The following is an 18,746-nucleotide window of genomic DNA, read 5'->3' as shown; positions in this document are numbered from 1 at the left end:
CCTGTGGCCTTCTGAAGACCCCCAGGGCTGCCATGATTGTTTACCTATTAAATTGTGCTTGTAGTATGTCTTTAATAGGCAGCCTGTAATACAGTATAATGCAGTACCATAGTTCAAGACTCCTATGGGGACTAAAAAAGAAAAGTTACAGGCTTTTTAAATATGAAAAATAAAAAAAACATTAAAAGTTTAAAACGACAAACAAAAAACCTTTTTCCAGTTAAACAAATTAATAAAATATATATAAAAATTGATATCACTGCACTATAAGGTCCAGTTTATTAAAGTATCACATTGTTAATCTCCCATAGTGAATGGCGCCAAAGGGGGGAGGGGGGATTCTGTGTCAGAATTGTGTTTGTTTTGGGCACTCTGTCTCCAAGAAAAAAAATTGAATAAAAAGTGATTAAGTTGTATGAACACCAAAATGGTACCAATAAAAAATACGGGTCATACCACACAAAAATGAGCCCTCCTACAGCCCCATCGATAGAAAAATAAGAGTTATGATCTTTTTGAAATTGGGAATGCCAGAACTGCAGAATGTGACCTGCGTAGAGGAGCATCAATGACTTCAAGCCATGGAGAGGTTAAATAACAGCTTGTAACATTGTTATTTCAGAAACAATGCTATGTTACTTGAGGATTTATTGATTATTTTGTTTCCAGCTCACTGCCTTGGCCCTCTTGAAAAAAGATGATTTCTCCAACCTGGATAGACTGCTGTGTAATGAGTTTAAGCCTTTGAGACGTCTTCTCGTCCTCTTGGGATGGACCCACCTCCAGAGTACTGAGTCTGCCAAATCACTGCTGCAGGTCATGCACAACAATGAGGTATGTCTAGTAATACCTGAAAGTGTAGATGGCTGCTTCTCGTTCTGTCCAGGTCATTAAATCTAATAAACTACTTAAGGAGACAGCTGGAAATAAATATTCAGGTTCCTTAGGCCTCCAAATACTGGTGTATTTTTTGTTTTTTTTCATTCGTGTGTCACAAGTTACAAACCCCCCCCCCCCTGACACACAGACTGCTAATGGACCCGTAATATTCATGAAAGGGTTTACACATTGCCGAGTTTTTTTCATGCAGACATAAACTGCATGAAAATACTCCATGGATGTCCTATTCTTGTCTATATTACGCACGAGAATTAAGAGATGCAAATGCATCTGAATGTGCGACCCGTCCCTATATAGGACAGCATATGGACAGTTGTCTGTGTGCTACCAAAGTAAGTTGTGCCCATGCCTCTTGGACGCATGTCACAGATATTTCTGCTGACCATCTTTGACCATAGACAAAATGTGATTGTTCCCAGCAAGAAAAACCAAGTATCTTGTAGATATGATACCTTTTAATGGCTAACACAATACATGATGTTAACGTGAGCTTTCGGACCTCACAGGGTTCTTTTTCAGGTTGAAATGAAATAGATCCGAAGAGGCATGTATATTGATACATACTTATGGCAAGGCACAGACATGGATGGGAATAAATTGCACTTAATAGAATACTACCACAAAAAACACAGTGACTCTTTGAATAGTCACTGATAAGGGAGTAAAGGTTTTATGGTCCCTGAATTAGTGTTGGGGGTCACCAGGCCAGCAGTGTTCTCTGTGCTATAGGTTTCTCATTTTCCCAGTCTCGCATGAATGCTTCTCAAGAATTTAGCCCTCTATTAAAAGTGTCAAAAGTTGTTATAAATTTATATTCCCAAATTCTTCTATGGCTTTGTGACTTGAAATTGCCTTTCAGTATCATAACTTTCATATCTTCTATGTTGTGTCCGTGATGAGAAAAGTGCTGTGCTACAGGGAATTCTGTCTTTCTATGCTTAATTCTGTGATGTGATGTCATCCTCGCTTTAAGTTTTTGTCTTGTTTCTACACAACATTGGACGTGGAACATGTGAATGTCCCTGGGATCTTATAGTCCTGCTGTATGTTGGGGATTTGTATCCTGTCCGCGGTCAGTATATGTGAGCAGGTCTTACAGCTCCTTACATTGCAGGGATAAGTTCCTTTTTGTGTGTCAGAGGGCAATGCGCTCCTGATTATAAAGTTCCTCAAATTTGGAGGTTGCCTGTAACACAGAAGGGGAGCGTCCAGGAATATGGTTTTCAGACGGTCATCCTTGTGTATTTGAGTATTTGATTTTTGGGTATCCTGGTGACTCTGGAATTCTGATTATCAATTAAGGTGGGATGGTAGCCCTGATTTAAAAATGTCCTTTTAAATTTGTATCGATGTTCCTCTTTGGCTGTTGTGTTGGAGCAGATCCGGTTGTATCTGACGGCCTGGCTGTAGATGATCGACCTTTTGATGTGTTTAGGGTGCAAGCTGTCCCATCTGTGGGCCGATCAATTGGTTTCCGGTGTAGGGATGTCTGTATTGAGTTGTTTGAAAGGCTCAAGTCTTGGAATTAGGGAAACAACGTGGCACACTGTGTTACACTGTTTCAATAGCTGCCATCCAACTCAATGAGAGCTATGCAAACAGCACTGGGCTGAAGCGCTCTGTTTTTTTCGTAGGCTCCAGTTTGGTGGCCGGTAACTATACTAATGGCTTCCCAATTTGGCTTTGAAAAGCGGAGATGGGAATACCTCATTAAAGTATTGTCTTAGAAACCCCAGATGAATACCACAGCACGACACGAATTATCCTCCCAGTTGCACCAAACAGAAGTGTAACTCAGATGGCTGCAACTGTTTACACCACCCCTTCCCCACTGTCAGCAGCACTTTAACTCCTTCTTTCCCAGAGTAACTTTTTTTTTTTAATGCCTACAGGATCTCTATAAAGATTCATTATTAAAAGCGTTCTGTGATGGACTTCTGTATCAGGTGGAAGCTTTGGAGTGGTGCATAGAGCACAGCAGGTGGGTGCTGCTGCCATTTTTCTTGTCTGTTTCTTATCTGTACTACTGGTGTGTATGGGTGGCTTTACATGGGTCAATTATCAGCTGACAAATTGCTCAAACAGGTGATTTTGCAACGATGGTTTTCCTGTGTAAACACCAAGCCAGACAGGGTACTGAGCGAGAAATCCCTTATTAGTCTCTAGTCACTTTGTTTCAGCTATAATTTTAAAATGAAGCAACTAATGAGCGAGTTCTCAGGCAGTCATTCAACTTTAAACTGTTCACAATCAATGAAGGGAGATGGCTGGAAGAGATCTCTGGCATCTCTGCCTCTATTTACTGAACCACTGTTGCTCATGTGTGAATCACAAGAGCGATAAGTCTTAGGATGACTGTTAATAACCCTAAGAATCAAGTTCCATCTAATGTTAATATAATAAAGCAAATCTGGAGTTTGTCAAGCTCATTAATTTCTAAAAGTAGATTGACAAGGGTTTCCTATTTACGGCTCATCATCTTTGCCTACATTATGACCGTGGTTAGAATGAATGGAAACCCTACAAAAAGGAGTTTAAATTGGATGGATGGGTGAGAGAGCAAAAGTAATAAATACTCAAGGCAACCACTGGACACTATTCAGTTGTAAACTTCTAGACCACATGTCAAACTCAAGGCTCACAGCCCTAATCTGGTCCGCAGTGTCATTATCTATGGCCCTTGATGTCCAGACGCAGAATAGCCTCTTGTAGATTGGAGGGTCCGGAGCTGTGCTTAGAAGACCCTGTGGTGTATTGTGGACTCGTTTGCAGCCCGCCACTGAGTAATGATATCAAGGCCACCATCTTGGTCCTATGCTGTGACGTCGGGTGTGTGCGGACTGAGCGCTGTGGCTATCACTGCAGCCCCCAGAGCCTTTGCTGTGCTCTTGCCTGTCTGCCTCTTCCTGTTTGCAGTCTTACAATTACAAATGGCACTTAGAAGTCGACCATAATACACTCAGACTGCAGGCTGACAGAACTGCAGGCACTGTGATAACCATCTTTACAATCTCTACCTCTTCTGTGTGTGTGTGTGTGTGTGTGTGTGTGTGTACACACATTATATTGGGGTTAAGGAGATGCGGGTGAGGAGAACCTGGAATATTTTAATAAATTTGTTGTAAACTCAGGTATGCTTTAAGGCCCCTTTCACATTTGTGTTGATATTTTCCTTGTTTGACTCCATCCTTGCAGCTGAACAATTAACATCAGAGGTGTTTAACCCTTTCCAATCCACTGTCTGACGTCTAAAGACATTCTGATTGAAGGCTGTACAGTTCCGATGTCAAAAGACATCCGCCAGGGTATTCGTACTGTAGATTACTGGCCACTCTATTGTTAGGTGCCTCTCCAGCATGTCACATACCGCAGTACTGGCTCTAGCCAGCAGACAGCACCATTGTATAATGGCAGAAAGAGAAAGCCCCCCCCCTAGGAAACCCTGAATCCAAAATTGGATTGCAAAGGGTTAATACGGGCAGTGTTAGACGGGCTCCATTGACTATAAGGGTTTCATCCAGCTTCCGGCATTTTCCCAGACAATATTTAATCTGGAATGTAATACCAGATCTGTGTCGGAGGCTCTGAGTAAAGCCTGCAGTGCAGATGTGAATATGTACTCAACCTGGACTTATAATATTGTATCCTTAGGATGAGCCATCAGTATCAGATCAGTAGGGGTCCAACTCTCAGTCCCCTTCATTGTTTTCCATGCACAGCTCTGTACAGTATACTAGTGGCTGCAACTGATATTACTGCTCACTGCAGCTCCGTCTCATTCATGTGAAGGGACTGAGTTGCAATACTAGGCACAGCCGCTCCAAAATGTACAGAAGGGTGGCTGGTAAACAACAAAGGGGATACACCACCTTCATGCAGCTGATTGGCAGCGGTGCCGGGAGTTGGACCTTTACCCATATGATATTATTGGCCTATATAAGGATAAATCATCGGTATCAAAGTTCTGGAAACCCCCTTTAGATGTTTCTTTTAGAGTTCTTAGATCTGTCATGTGTAATGCTGTATTGCATGTACTGATACGTTTTATCTAATAGGAAAGTACAGTATATATTACCTTCTCCTATGTAATTACACAGGCAAGAGATTTCCACAAAAGACGTTGTCCGTCACTTGTGTACCCTGGACAGCCATTCTGCGTTATATATTCTTCATCATCTCACCAACCTGCCACAGCTGAATGAAGATAAAGTTCTGAAACTTTTGCACAGAGGACTCCCGGAGGAAGGTGAAGCGTTTTCTCTGATTTCCCCACTTGTGTTATTGTTATAATAAGCTGGCAGGCATGGCAGTCCAACTCTCTGCTTGGCACCAGTGGCAGGTTTGCTTGCTGTTATTGTCCTGTGTTATGGATAAAACATATAGACTGCATGCTTCTGTCTTTTATCTCCAGTCCCTCCTGGCCATTGTGGTAAGGTCTCAGACAGCTGACCCCTGCCATGTATGGAGTGGGTACAGTTAGTGCCCAGGGGGTCCTGCTTTGTTGGGAAAACTGCGAAGGTTCTTGAGCTCTGAACAAGTGCGACAGCCCCTTTCTTCTCTGGAGTAGTCAACTTGCCATTCAGTAAGACAAAGTTATGGAATATACTTATGATATTCCTTTACTTTCCCTGATGGGACTACTCCTTCAATGCTCGTTTTCCTGGTGGGAAATAGTGTTAAGGTGTTTATACCTGATGTAGCATGGTTCTCTCACTTCAGCACTGACTTGCTTCTCCTACCGTTGATATAAAGACAATACTCGTTGCATTCACCGTCCTCTTCTTGCCCTTCAGTACATGTAGTTCATGCAGATCAGGGCTGGAAAGGGACAGTTTTATGTATAGTATTAGGCCTCATGTCCACGGGCGGATCGGATTCCACGACCGAGGACACTGCTCACCCGGCCGGGTCTTCTGTTTTCTTCACTGCGGATGTGTGCAGAAGTGCCAACCAGCATGTCGCCGCACATGCGCAGTGAAATTTCTTTTGTTTCATTAAACTCTGGCTTTCCCACAGGATCTGTGGATCGGATGGCTTCCATTGACTTCAATGGAAGCCGTCTGTGTGGGAACCGCACTAAAATGGAGCATGCTGCGATTTGTTTTTCTGGACCAAAAGGTCTGCAAAACAAATCTGCATGCTTTAATTCATGTGTGGTCGCTTTGCAATGGGCGGTTTGATTTGCAGAACTTCTGCAAATTGGATCCATTCATGGACATTGGGCCTTAAATTACCACATGCATAGCTAAAAATTGTTTAATTTCAAGTTGCAGTTTCAAAAAGATTGTTAAAATTGTGAAAAATTATGCCATGACAGTTAACAATTGCCTTCTATTTCACGTATAGGTTGCACAGAACATCAAGATCCACATGAGCAGACGCAACACCGGAACATTGTTGTGTTTCAGGCATTTTGTGCTATGAAGTATATCATCTATGCCCTGTGTGCCAATGCTTCCAGTCACGCCCAGTTGAAGGATTGCCATACTAATCAGCTGCACAGCTCACTGGATGACGGCGAGTATGGGAAGAGCTTAGGTGAGGGACAATGCTCGTGGGAAGGTGATTTGTACAACTACAAGTAAGGCTGGATTCACACTGCATTTAGTGAAACCAGAGCTGATTCTGTTGTGGCTTCTGCCCTTCATATAGAAAACTGCATGGGAAAGGAACCTGGAGGGCACCATAAGGGAGAATTTGTAAGTTGAAGACCTCTTTGGTCTCCGTTTCACAGAGTTTCCTTCCCTTTCAATCTTTTACTCTGGATAGACAAGTATCATCCTTTTTTTGCTTTTCTGTCTCTTGTAAAGATGGATAGACCCGAAGAGGTCTTCAAAATAATCTCCAATGATGCCGTCAAGTTTCCATTCTGTTTTCCATCCCCGTGTAGTTTTCATTGAGGACAGAACTAGTGCTGATTTAACTAAACGCAACGTGAAAGCAGCCTGAACCTGTCTTCATATTACTCAAAATATTTCTTCTTTGTTTCATTGCAGAGGATTCAAATCTCTTTCTACAGTATTTAACCAAGTGCCAGTATTATTTATATCCACTGCCTTTACCACTAAAGTTAGAGCTTCTGGAAAATATCTTTTCCTTAATGTTTACATCAGTAGCTGATCTCAACTCAGAACCTCCCCTTCCCGAGGGCAATGCTGCAGAAGCCGAAGAACACTTGGAATTAAAAGTTGGCAGGCCAAGTAGCCTGGACATCCGCATCGAGAGATCAGAGTCTACGCTGACCATGTCTCCGATGGAAAGTCCTCAACATAGAAGTAGTGTAATAATCACTGACCTGAATAGTACAGCTCAAGGATCAACACCAGGTGCTTTAGACAACTCTCAGAACAATTTGGGGGATCTGGTGAGATCTAACTATATAGATCTGAAGCATCTCACTAGTAGGTTGAGTGGATTTTTAGTGGATGAAGTTGTGTTAGACACTTTCTTAAAAATGTTGAAAGAGCAGGTAGACCTAATTAAAGACACCATTCACATGAGCGATAATGAACTAGATGATGGACATAAGTTGCTGACATCGGAGGACATCAAGAACAGAGTAATGCAACTGTCGGAATACATTTCTGAAGCCCAGTGGAGATACAAAGTGGTGATGAGCAACAGGAATGCCGGTATGTGACACCTGCCTTTCCCTTAAGGAGGTTGTGTTGTTGTCCAAGATCTCACTAAATTGGGACATCTGTTATTATTACCTGGCGTCTGCAGTGTGTGTGCTGCATGCCCTGGTAAAGCTCCCAGGGCAAAGATCTAACATATGTAGGCCCCTAGTCATCCAATGGATGTCAAGAGTGTGCTTTTGGGCTCTCTTGGGCTGGTATATGTTTTCTTCAGCTGTATGGAATAGTGTACTCTGCTGCTCTATTTCCTACAGTGGCATACTGCAAAAATTGTGTAAAAACGCAAAAAAGTGAATGTATTAAAGAGGTATTCTGGGCATTTTCTTTCCTCCACATACACCATCAATAGTTGATCAGTGGAGGTCCACTCCTCTGGCCCACCATTGGTGCAGCCAAGTCAGACATCCGCATTGGTGGTCAGAGCTGGAAGTGTAGTAGAAGGCTTTCCTGCCATCAAAGTCATCAATACTAAACTCCTATAATCTGTAGAATATCTGTTGCTGTTGGATTAGGGGTGAATGACTAAAAGTAATCTCTTCCTGTTATAAACCACCATTTATGTCTTCTCTAGAGTACGAACTTGCTTCTTCACGTTTACGATTGAGTACTTACAAAACTTCTGCTATTAAAAGGCGCAGGAGAGCCAAAGGATGTAAGTAGTTGGCAGCATTGAAATTACTTCCTAGTGAACCTTTGTGCCATGTACGGCACTTATTACAGCAAAACCATTCAGAACGCGCTTCTTAAATGCAACTTTACCTAGAGGGCAATTTAAGGAATCTCCTTTGAAAGTAAAGCTTGTAGGCGAGAAGGTATATGTAATATGCAGCGTGTTGGAACATAGTTTTTTTTTTCTTTGTTTTCCAATTAATAAGGGGGAAAGAAGACTGTTTGGGTTTTTCTGTATAAAATCAGAGACTATGGAACGGCCCACAGCGGACTTATTTATGTATGTAGAGGAGCCAATCATGGGGAAGAAATTCAAAAAAGCAATTGCAAAGTTTATGAGGCTAGGTTTCCGCCTTCTGCCAAGATCGCCATCTCAGGTTGCTGTTTTCAGACACCTGTGCAGGACACCGATAAGACAACCACTCACACTGCCTCACACTGGATCAGCATTTAAGATCAACTACCCCGCTGGTTATTTACTGTCTATATCCTGTAATATCATACCGCTCCAGAAAGACATCTAGTCCCCTCTTAAGCTCCTCTATCTATTCTGCCATCACCACGTCCTCAGGCAGAGAGTTCCACAGTCTCGCTGCTCTTACAGTAAAGAACCCCCTTCTATGTTGGTGATGAAACCTGCTTTCTTCTAGACGTAGCGGATGCCCTCTTGTTACCGTTGCAGTCCTGGGTATAAACAGATCCTGGGAGAGATCCTTGTATTGTCCCCTCATGTATTTATACATGGTTATTTGGTCGCCCCTTAAACTTCTTTTTTCCAGGGTAAATAATCCCAATTTTCATAGCCTCTCTGGGTATTCCAGTCCTCCTATTCTGTATATTAATTTAGTTGCCCTATCCATAATGCTGGCCAGACGTGTAGATTAATATAGTCCCGTTGCCTATATCGTCTTATCTGTTCGCATTCTAATGTGTTGTGGCCGCTAATGAATGGGGAAATAATAACGAAGTATTGGTTTTTGCATGTCCAATCATTTATTCTCCCAAGAGATAATCGTTACAAGAAGTATCTGGCAGCTACTTATCTCCTCTCCTTATTGAAGTAAACATGCGTAGTACAGCCATTGCATGTCAGTACGTTGTGTTTGCTAATAGTTGTGTATTGGTTACATTTATAGAAGCCCGTACACCTTTAACAACTGTTGTCTGACAGTTGTTTCCCCCCGACTCCCCCATATACATGAACGTTCGGCTCGGATGAACGTTTGTGTTTTTAGGGAATTTAAGGTGCCTTTACACGGACTCACAGGAGTGATAATGGGGTCAGAGTGCGCTGAAGATATCTTCCTGCTGCCTGCCTCCATCTACTGCAAACCAGCACTCAGTCAAAGATTGAGGGACTCCCATTTACACTGAGCGAGAAGTCGCTCACTAATCGCCTTGTTTCATTGAGCTGAAATGAAGCGACTACTGAGTGATTTCTTGCCCTGTCGCTGACTGAGTGCATGGGACGACTATCACAAAAAAATCGCTGTTTCAAATGATTATTCGGGTGATCGTGTAAAGGTACCTTAAGCTGCAGCTAGAGTCCTCCAGCGGTGCACTGTCTGGGGGAACCAAAGGATTGGGTGTTATAATTCAGTGTCCTCGATCCTTCTTTCTCCCAACATCATAGGTCAGGAAATGTAAGCCACCCCCATACACACTAGAAAGCCACCTGACTCCACTATTATCAGCGGGTTCGGACGACTAAGCTCCGATGTGTATGTGGGTAAAGACTTGATACGTCTATGTGATTAAGCTTTTGTCTTTTCATTTACTGCAGCAGGACCCAGGAAACAATATGAAAGCACTAGTAGTGAACTGAGCACATCAGGTAATGAAGACACTTGGCAAGAGTCCATAGATCTATCCTAATGTGTAGACTAGTCTCAGTGTTATTATCCTCTTGTGTTACAGAGAGCAGTGCAAGTAATCTGTCGGCCAGAATGGACACGGATGCCAGGAATTGCCTACAGCAGAGAAATAACCTGATCCCCATGATGCTTTCATCACCAGAATCACTGCTCATTTCATGTATATTGAGAGGAAACTATCTTGACGCTCATGATGTAGGTGAAGCGTAGCTCACACTGCTAGATCGCATTTCTGCTGCAATGTGCACCTTTTGTTTCCGACAGGTTAAAATCTAGACTTGGCACATGTGATTTGCTTGAAACTTCATCCTTGTCTATACAGCATACGTGCTGATTAGAGATGAGCGAGCACCAAAATGCTCGAGTGCTCGTTACTCGAGTCGAACTTTCAGTAATGCTCGAGAGTTCGTTTTGAGTAACGAACCCCATTGAAGTCAATGGGCGACTCGAGCATTTTTGTATATGACTAATGCTCCGCTAAGGTTTTCATTTGTGAAAATCTTAGCAAATCACCAAAGTCATGTAAAAAACACAGAAATGGATAGGGCAGGCGAGGAGCAACATGCAGGACTGCATTTCAGGCTCTGAGGTCTCACTATTAAGCCACAGTAACAGCTGTGGCAGAGCAGAACGATGTTAGCCCATTGAATTCAATGGAGACGGCAATACAGCCGACTCCATTGAAAGCAATGGGCTGCCGGCGAGCGCGGGATGAATTTTCGGGAAGGGCTTAAATATAAGCCCTTCCCTGAAATTCATCCAGAAATGTGTAAAAAGTAAAAAAATATATATACTCACCTTGTCCCGGCAGACGGAGTTCAGCCGCGGCCGGCCGGCAGTTCTCCTGAACTGCTGTGAGTAGTATTCAGCAGCCGGGGATTTAAAATCCCCGCCTGCTGAATGAGCTGCCCTCTGATTGGTCACAGCCTCACCAATCAGAGGCAGCTCTCACTCACCCATTCATGAATTCACGAATGGGTGAGTGAGTGCTGCCTCTGATTGGCTCAGCGCAGGGACCAATCAGGGGCAGCTCTCAGCTGAATGACAGCTGAGAGCTGCCCCTGATTGGTCCCTGCGCTGAGGGGACCAATGAGGTGAGGCTGTGACCAATCAGAGGCAGCTCATTCAGCAGGTGGGGATTTTAAATCCCCGGCTGCTGAATACTACTCAGAGCAGTTCAGGAGAACTGCCGGCTGGCCGCGGCTGAACTCCGTCTGGCGGGACAAGGTGAGTATATATTTTTTTTTTTTACTTTTTGCACATTTCTGGATGAATTTCAGGGAAGGGCTTATATTTTTAAGCCCTTCCCGAAAATTCATCCCGCGCTCGCCAGCAGCCCATTGCTTTCAATGGAGCCGGCTGTTTTGCCGGCTCCATTGAATTCAATGGTCAGTGCTCGTTTAATCGAGACGAGTACCGCGTGGTGCTCGTCTCGAGTATCGAGCATCTCGAGCACCCTAATACTCGAACGAGCATCAAGCTCGGACGAGTATGCTCGCTCATCTCTAGTGCTGATATAAGGTTATGCAACTCATTGGATTATAGGCTGCACCCAGTTTAAGAGACAGAAAGTAAACAAAATATGTGCTGTGGGATGAGGTGGCCATACTCGTTAGATAGTCGTAGGAAAATGGTTGAACATTCATTTTCTGTCCCCATTGGGGCTCATCTATAGTCACATGTTAGTATGTATACATATAGTATGTTTTTAGAGTGTGGGATGAAACCTACATAAACACAGGGAGAACATACAAACTCCATGCTGACGTTGTCCTTGGTCAGATTCATACCTAAGGACTCCAGCATTGCAATGTCTGAGCCACAGGACCTCAGCCATGTTATACTCCAATTTTAGGGGTGTTTATGACGTTTCGTTTGGTTCAAATTCATTTGAAACAAACAGAATTTCGAAAATCGGTCAAATCTAGCATTTCAAAAGTTTGCTCAATGCTACCGGCCACACAGCTTTAGTGACACTGAGCGATGGATGAATTTTCTTTCTTGGAACATTCTTTCATAGTACGATCATCATGAACGAAAGATCAGACGAAAATAACTAAGGAACTATCAACTACTTTCCATGCAATGGCTGTCTTGTTGGCCGGCTAAAATGATTGATCATTGTCAGATTTTACTTGGCAATGATAGTTTTGCTTACACTTGTTCCTTTTGATCAACTTTAGTCTGTGTATGTGGTACCTGTTATGTTCACTTAATTTGTGGTCTAATAAAAATGGATTGGTATTTTATTCCCTGGTGATCTAGGGTAGAAGAGGGGTTTTTTATACCTGGTGGTCTAGGGTATAAAATGATTTAATGTCCCATTACTGAGTTGTCCAGGTTAATATTAGTGGAAAGAAGTAATACTTGGTGATCTAGGATGTAAGAGGGATTACTATTCTCTGATGGTTTTATCACTTCCCCAGTGGTCTGGCTTGCAATATACGTTCTTTGGCAGGAAGTGCTCGTCATGTCAGCGTTATGCAAGGAGAGGGAAGGGACTGTGCTATATATGAACATATAGAAATAAACACGTATTTAGATGTACATATGACTACTATATATTTGTGGAACATTCATTATATGTTGCTTAGGTTTCCAGAACATTTAACCTGCAATCATCTCCAAGTCACGGTGAGCTAATTTTTATGGAACGATATCAAGAAGTCATACGTGAGCTCTCGAAAGTGGAGAAAAAATTTGAGAATCAGACCTCAGAAGTCAGCGCGAAAAAGCCGGGCAGTAGCCGCTCTACCCTACAAGCAATAGGAAATGCAGCGGCAGCAGGTGAACCTTGCAGTTTTCTAAGATACTTAATCACATTGACATATGTAATATACATAAACTTCACATAAAAATAAGTACAGGGGTAGAAGCCACTGCCAGAGACCTTTTTAGCGGCAGCTTATCTCCCATGAGAGCAAAAGATCAGACCTGTAGGAATCCAACATGCCCTATCCTTCTTTTCCCCAGCATTTTGCTGTCTGGGTATAGTTTGGACGCCATCATACACATTAAAAGATAGTCTAGAGTACGGTTATCCAAAAAGGTTCTGTTATGACAACCCCTTTCTCACCTTAAGGCCTCATGTCCACGGGGAAAATCAGGCCCGCTACGGATTCTCCATGGAGAATCCGTAGCGGGTCCCTCCTGCCCCGCGGACATGAGGAATAAAAATAAGAATAAACTTACCTCTCGCCCGCTCCAGATCTTCCCTTCGCCGCGGCGTCATCTTCTCTGCGTCGCGGCCGGATCTTCTTTCTTCGGCTCGGCAAATGCGCAGTGACGTGCCCCGCGCATGCGCTGGCCCGAAGAAAAAAGATCTGGCCGCGACGGAGAGAAGATGGAGCCGCGGCGAAGGGAAGAACCAGAGCGGGTGAGTAAATTCCGAATTTTGTCTCCCGCGGATCCGGACGGCTTCCATAGGCTCCAATAGAAGCCTGCGGGAGACCCGCATGAAAATGGAGCATGGTCCAGATTTTTTCATGCTCCATTTTTAAAAAAATCACTTTTATTGACCATCCGCGGGTATTTATCTACCCGCGGGTGGTCAATGCATCCCTATGGGATGCGGATCCGCGGGCAGGAGAAGAGTTAAAATCCGCTGCGGATTTTAATTCTTTTGCCCGTGGACATGAAGCCTAAAGCATTTCTTACTCTGTTCTAATTATGCTGTCATTTTTAACCCTCTCAGGTATGGTCTTCTATTCTATATCCGATGTGACAGACAAGTTGGTCGCTCCTGCGGAGTGCCTGATACCGGCTCTACAAGATGATTTCTGGTTGAGAAGTGCACGCCTGGAGAAGACTGATCGGTGGAGACGTGTGGTGGAAGAGATGAATCCGGCAGCTATGGCAGCTTTTGATTTGGCATGCACACAAGCACATCTCTGGAAAACCTGCAAACAGCTGCTAGAGACGGCAGAGAGACATCTGCAGAGATGTCTGGAAAGTAAAGGTATTTATTCTGCGTGGTATAGATTACATCCTTGCCAAGATTAAGGAAACGCAAATGATAAGTAGCTTGTTGGTGCATATTTGGTAAACGCTTACATGATTCCTGTGTGTGCCAACTGTAAGAATGGAGGACTTGGCACAACTGGGTATTACATAGGTGCCCGTTCAGCTTAATGGGTACTGTATAATCCTACATAACCCTTGCAGTGGACACCTGCATTTTCCCCAAGTAATATCTGCTATTCGTGTTTCTGGTGCCAGCCCCGCTTTAGAGAAAAAAGGATTAAGTTATTGACTGGACAATAAAAAAAAATGTATTTATTTCTACAGGCCGGACCTCTGATGTGATTATGGAACATCCTGAAGGGATCAGAGGTGTCCAAGCAGTACTTCAGCAGATGAGTAAAATAATTAATTACCCCAGCCCACCACAAGGACAAACTGAGATAGGTAGGATGCCTTATTATTTGTCCTGAATTACACTCCTGCCTTTTCAATACTATGAGTTGTTTTTTTTTTCTTGTGAAAAGTACAGTTTCTCAAATGAATTCTTCAGGGATGTTTCTGTAGATCACTTTCCTCTTCTGCACCCAAAAAAAAGTCCTTCCAAAATGATCAACTGAGTCTTGTTCCTTTTCTGCCAATGACATTACAGAGGAAAAGATAAGCAGCCAGTTGAAATGTAGCATAGCGGAGCTTCTGCATACCTGCTACTCTGTGCTGCGAGATGAACACATGGTTCGCCACATCACCCTGAGTCTCGAGCTGGAGAAGAACATTGCACAACTTAAATCTGCAGTCACTTCCCTTGGTGAGTCCTGTCAGTGTCTATGCATTTTTCAGGCTTAGATTGACATTATATTAGCATTTTAGCCTTACAAGCCAGACATAATTCGTAAGACTGATTTCACTTTTCATGCGCAATGTCATTTGCCGCATGCTTTGGGAATTCTCCTGGTGCATACTTATGCATAGACCACCATTCATACGATGGAGGCTACAAGAGTTTCTATTCAGGCTTTGTCAGGCAGATTTTTGACATACAATACAATTGCTGTATGACTAGACCCAATGTGCCTTCAAAATTCATTACTAGTGAAGACTTGTCACTATTAAAGAGTTTTCCAGGACTAAGATATTATTGACTTATCTTCAGGATAGGTTATCAATAGCAGATGGGTAGGGGTCTTCCCTCATCAGGCTTTTGACATGGCCTTAGGGGGAGCTCGGTCCCATTTAAAGGGGTTGTCTCACGCTGAAACGGGTTTTTTTTTTTTAATTCAATAGGCCCCCCGTTCGGCGCGAGACAAACCCAAGGGATGGGTTAAAAAAAAAAGTTTATTACTTACCCGAATCCCCGCGCTGCGGCGACTTCTTTCTTCCTTTACCAAGATGGCCACCGGGATCTTCACCCACGATGCACCGCGTATCTTCTCCCATGGTGCACCGTGGGCTCTGTGCGGTCCGTTGCCGATTCCAGACTCCTGATTGGCTGGAATCGGCACACGTGACGGGGCGGAGCTACGAGGACCAGCTCTCCGGCACGAGCGGCCCCATTCACCAGGGAGAAGACCGGACTGCGCAAGCGCGTCTAAAAACGCCAGAAGACAGCGAATTTAGACGGATCCATGGCGACGGGGACGCTAGCAACGGAGCAGGTAAGTGAATAACTTCTGTATGGCTCATATTTAATGCACGATGTATATTACAAAGTGCATTAATATGGCCATACAGAAGTACTGAACCCCACTTGATTTCACGAGACAACCCCTTTAAGTGAGTGGAGGTGAGCGGTTATTACATGCACAATATCTATGAAATGTTCTGCACTGTACCTAGTATGCAGTGAAGTGGCTGACCCCCAATGATCAGATGTTGATGAGCTATAACCCATATTTGATGTCTTGTAATCATCCCTGTGTTCTACCTAGTTGCCATCATACCCCATGTCTTATTTTTGTTTTAAACAGAACCAAAAGGAAGTCTAGTCCAGTCCCTCTTGGACCAAATGTCAATGAAACCTCAAGATGTTCAGATCCATCCAGTTCGCAAGCAAATGACTCTTCTCATGACCAACTTGGATGATCTTACTCAGTTGTTAGACAATCACGGCTTAACTTTTGGCCCTGTTCATAGCTTCTTTACATACATAGACACCTTGGCCAAAGTTATTGTCCAAAGCATAAATGCAGAATTAGGTAAGTAGTATCAGTCTGACTCTTCACTATACAGTCTTGAATGTGAAAGTTATACCCCTGGTTTGGACCACCCTTGTTAGACTGTGGGTACCACGGGATAGGTCATCAGTAGTTATTCCTCTGGGGTCCACCGCTTTGGATCTTGGTGGATCATCTGATCAGTGCTGCTGCACACGGCAGCTGCTGCTCCAACCCCTCTATTGGCTGGCGCTTGTAACTGCAGTTGCAGCTCTAATTGATTTTGAGAACTTTGCCTGCAGCTACAAGCACATGCCACTACACAGGTTGGATCAGCAGATTCTGCTTGGTACCCCTTTATGTAGTGGCACTGTTAGCAGGTACCCCGATCAGCTGAGCGGCCAGGATCTTGGAGTGGCTATCTGTTTTAACTTATAGTAGGAGAGCATAATACGAGGGACCTCTTTCTTTGATATCTATTTGCGCTAATAGGGCATATGGACAAAGTTTATCTTCATAAAAAAGACCCTTTTAAGTTTTAAGAAAACTTTACTAGTTGTCATAATCCTTATGAGGCATGGTTTGCTCCCGTCATTTTGGTAATCAGCTGTTCATGAGGCCATCCAGGAACGTTTTTGTGAATTTGCAAGTAATTATGTTTTTATTTTGTAGAGACCTCTTTGGAAGTAAAGGTGGCAAATCCCTTTGTACTTCTGCATCAGAAGCCATCACAAGTCGTATCCCATCTTTTGTTTGAACGACAAGTCGCTCCGGAAAGGTAATGTTGTCTGTGCTGCAGTCTGCCTATTAGATTAAAATTCAGGTTTTGCTTTTATGTATATAGGTGGTCACCCAACTACAGAATCTTATGGATTTCAACATGTCCGATCATTTACAGATGTCTGAATGGTCATCGACTATCTTATGTATATGGCCATCTTAAAGGGGTGGATCTCCCTTACTTATTACTACCTGATTGTGAATTCAGGAGCCATATTTACTCTCAGCTTTTCTGCCTTGAAAGAACATCGTACAGATCCTTAATTGCATAAGAAGATATAACTGATATACGTTTTTGAGGAATGTTTTTAGAGGATTTTTGGTGATTTTATATAATTTACTATTCTTTTTATCTCTTAAGGTTGTCCTCGTTGTTGAAGAAAAACAATCTTGGCCTGGATGTGGAGCAGGTGATTGCAGATTACTGCTGTGAGAGTTTGTCCTTCTGCAATGTGAGGAAGGTGAATCAAGCACAGTATCTGCTACAGAGCCTCATGCAGTCGACACAGCAATGCGTCGATGCTTTTCTTCCTAACACAGACCTAGTGCTGCCCATATGTCCCCAGGATACGGAGGAGAGTCCCGTGAGTAAACCGCCATCTCCTGATTCCAACCAGTACTCGCTCACACAATCGGCCTTAAACTTTTTAAAGTCTAAATCTACATTAACCGCAGCTGTTGCGTGCTTGAGTGCCTCTAAGAGCCTAAAGCCGGCCAAGTCTGGTCTGTCCTGGATGGAGTTACGAGGCAGCAGAAAAGAAAGTCCGCTGGACATGGAGAACATCTCTAAGGAGTGTGACGTGTTGCTGTCAGCGTTTCCTGTATTAAGGCAGTTTATTACTGTAATGTCTGCACCTTTCCGAGACGGTTCTCAGGAGCCTTGTGGTTTGAGTAGTTCTCTCTGTGGAAAGCCTTGCACTGCCTCAGTACTCCTAGGGCTCCATGCATCATCAGCATCTGCTGTATTATCTGAAGCTTTCCAAGATGCACTCTCAAAGAAGAACTGGACAAGCGCCCTGCAGCTTTTGAATCTCTACGTCGGGGACTTTGATCTTCAACAAGTCAGAGACGCTCTTTTGTGCTGTGCTTCTGCTGAAGGTAAACTCGCTAAAGGGGTATTCTGGTTTCAACAAAGAAACGGTATTCATGCATTGAAAGCATATACAATTTTCCGCTATACTTACTGTATCAATTTCTCTCAGATATCAACGCTCTGCTTACTGTCATTTAATAGGAACTTTCATTGTGTACTGCAAGGGGGTGAAAATCTATCCTGGCCTTGTGATGGCCACTGCTTATTACTAGATTGTTCTATGATCATCACTTGACAAGGACAGATTTTTTTGTCCGAGTGATTCGTCCATGAAGAGCTTCGGTATGGCTGCTGCCACTAGGAGGCGGTCACTAGGCAAAAAAAAAACAGCTTTACCCTTCCTGCAGCCACTAAGCTAAGATCATTTTAGGTTATTGTCCATAGGAGGCAGACCTTCGGTTTCAGAGAAGTGCAGAGAAGGCCTAACTCTTCTGTGAGCTACCAGCACAAGACCCTGTGACTGTGTGATTAGAAAAAATGTATAGAAATTGTATACCTTTTAAAGAGGTTATCCAGGTTTGGAAAAAAAACTGAAAATGTGATAAAGCAACTAAGCGAAACAGTACTCACCTGTTCCTGCCCCGCTGCTGCCATACCTCTCGTCCTCTGTGTTCTTTTTTTTTTTTTTTCCTTTCTTGTCTTTACAGCCCAGGCAGTGTGTAACCACCATAAGTTACCT

The 18,746-nt window shown here is 43.4% G+C and overlaps 1 protein-coding gene across 1 annotated transcript in view; it reads left to right on the top strand.

The window, feature by feature from the left end:
- Window positions 1-18,746, top strand: part of ZFYVE26 (zinc finger FYVE-type containing 26) — a 76,132-nt gene that overhangs the window by 17,778 nt on the left and 39,608 nt on the right. Inside the window, exons 6-20 of the mRNA XM_066608680.1 lie at window positions 670-834; window positions 2,793-2,881; window positions 4,998-5,146; window positions 6,247-6,438; window positions 6,897-7,532; window positions 8,110-8,190; window positions 9,991-10,041; window positions 10,125-10,276; window positions 12,676-12,868; window positions 13,776-14,039; window positions 14,369-14,488; window positions 14,694-14,849; window positions 16,009-16,236; window positions 16,867-16,972; window positions 17,336-18,072. Of these exons, the coding sequence (XP_066464777.1) occupies window positions 670-834; window positions 2,793-2,881; window positions 4,998-5,146; window positions 6,247-6,438; window positions 6,897-7,532; window positions 8,110-8,190; window positions 9,991-10,041; window positions 10,125-10,276; window positions 12,676-12,868; window positions 13,776-14,039; window positions 14,369-14,488; window positions 14,694-14,849; window positions 16,009-16,236; window positions 16,867-16,972; window positions 17,336-18,072 (3,319 nt within the window). The remainder of the gene's footprint in view (window positions 1-669; window positions 835-2,792; window positions 2,882-4,997; window positions 5,147-6,246; window positions 6,439-6,896; window positions 7,533-8,109; window positions 8,191-9,990; window positions 10,042-10,124; window positions 10,277-12,675; window positions 12,869-13,775; window positions 14,040-14,368; window positions 14,489-14,693; window positions 14,850-16,008; window positions 16,237-16,866; window positions 16,973-17,335; window positions 18,073-18,746) is intronic.

The sequence above is a fragment of the Eleutherodactylus coqui genome, chromosome 6, assembly GCF_035609145.1.
Source record: "Eleutherodactylus coqui strain aEleCoq1 chromosome 6, aEleCoq1.hap1, whole genome shotgun sequence".
Lineage (NCBI taxonomy): Eukaryota > Metazoa > Chordata > Amphibia > Anura > Eleutherodactylidae > Eleutherodactylus > Eleutherodactylus coqui.
This window is presented reverse-complemented; position numbering and strand designations above follow the sequence as displayed.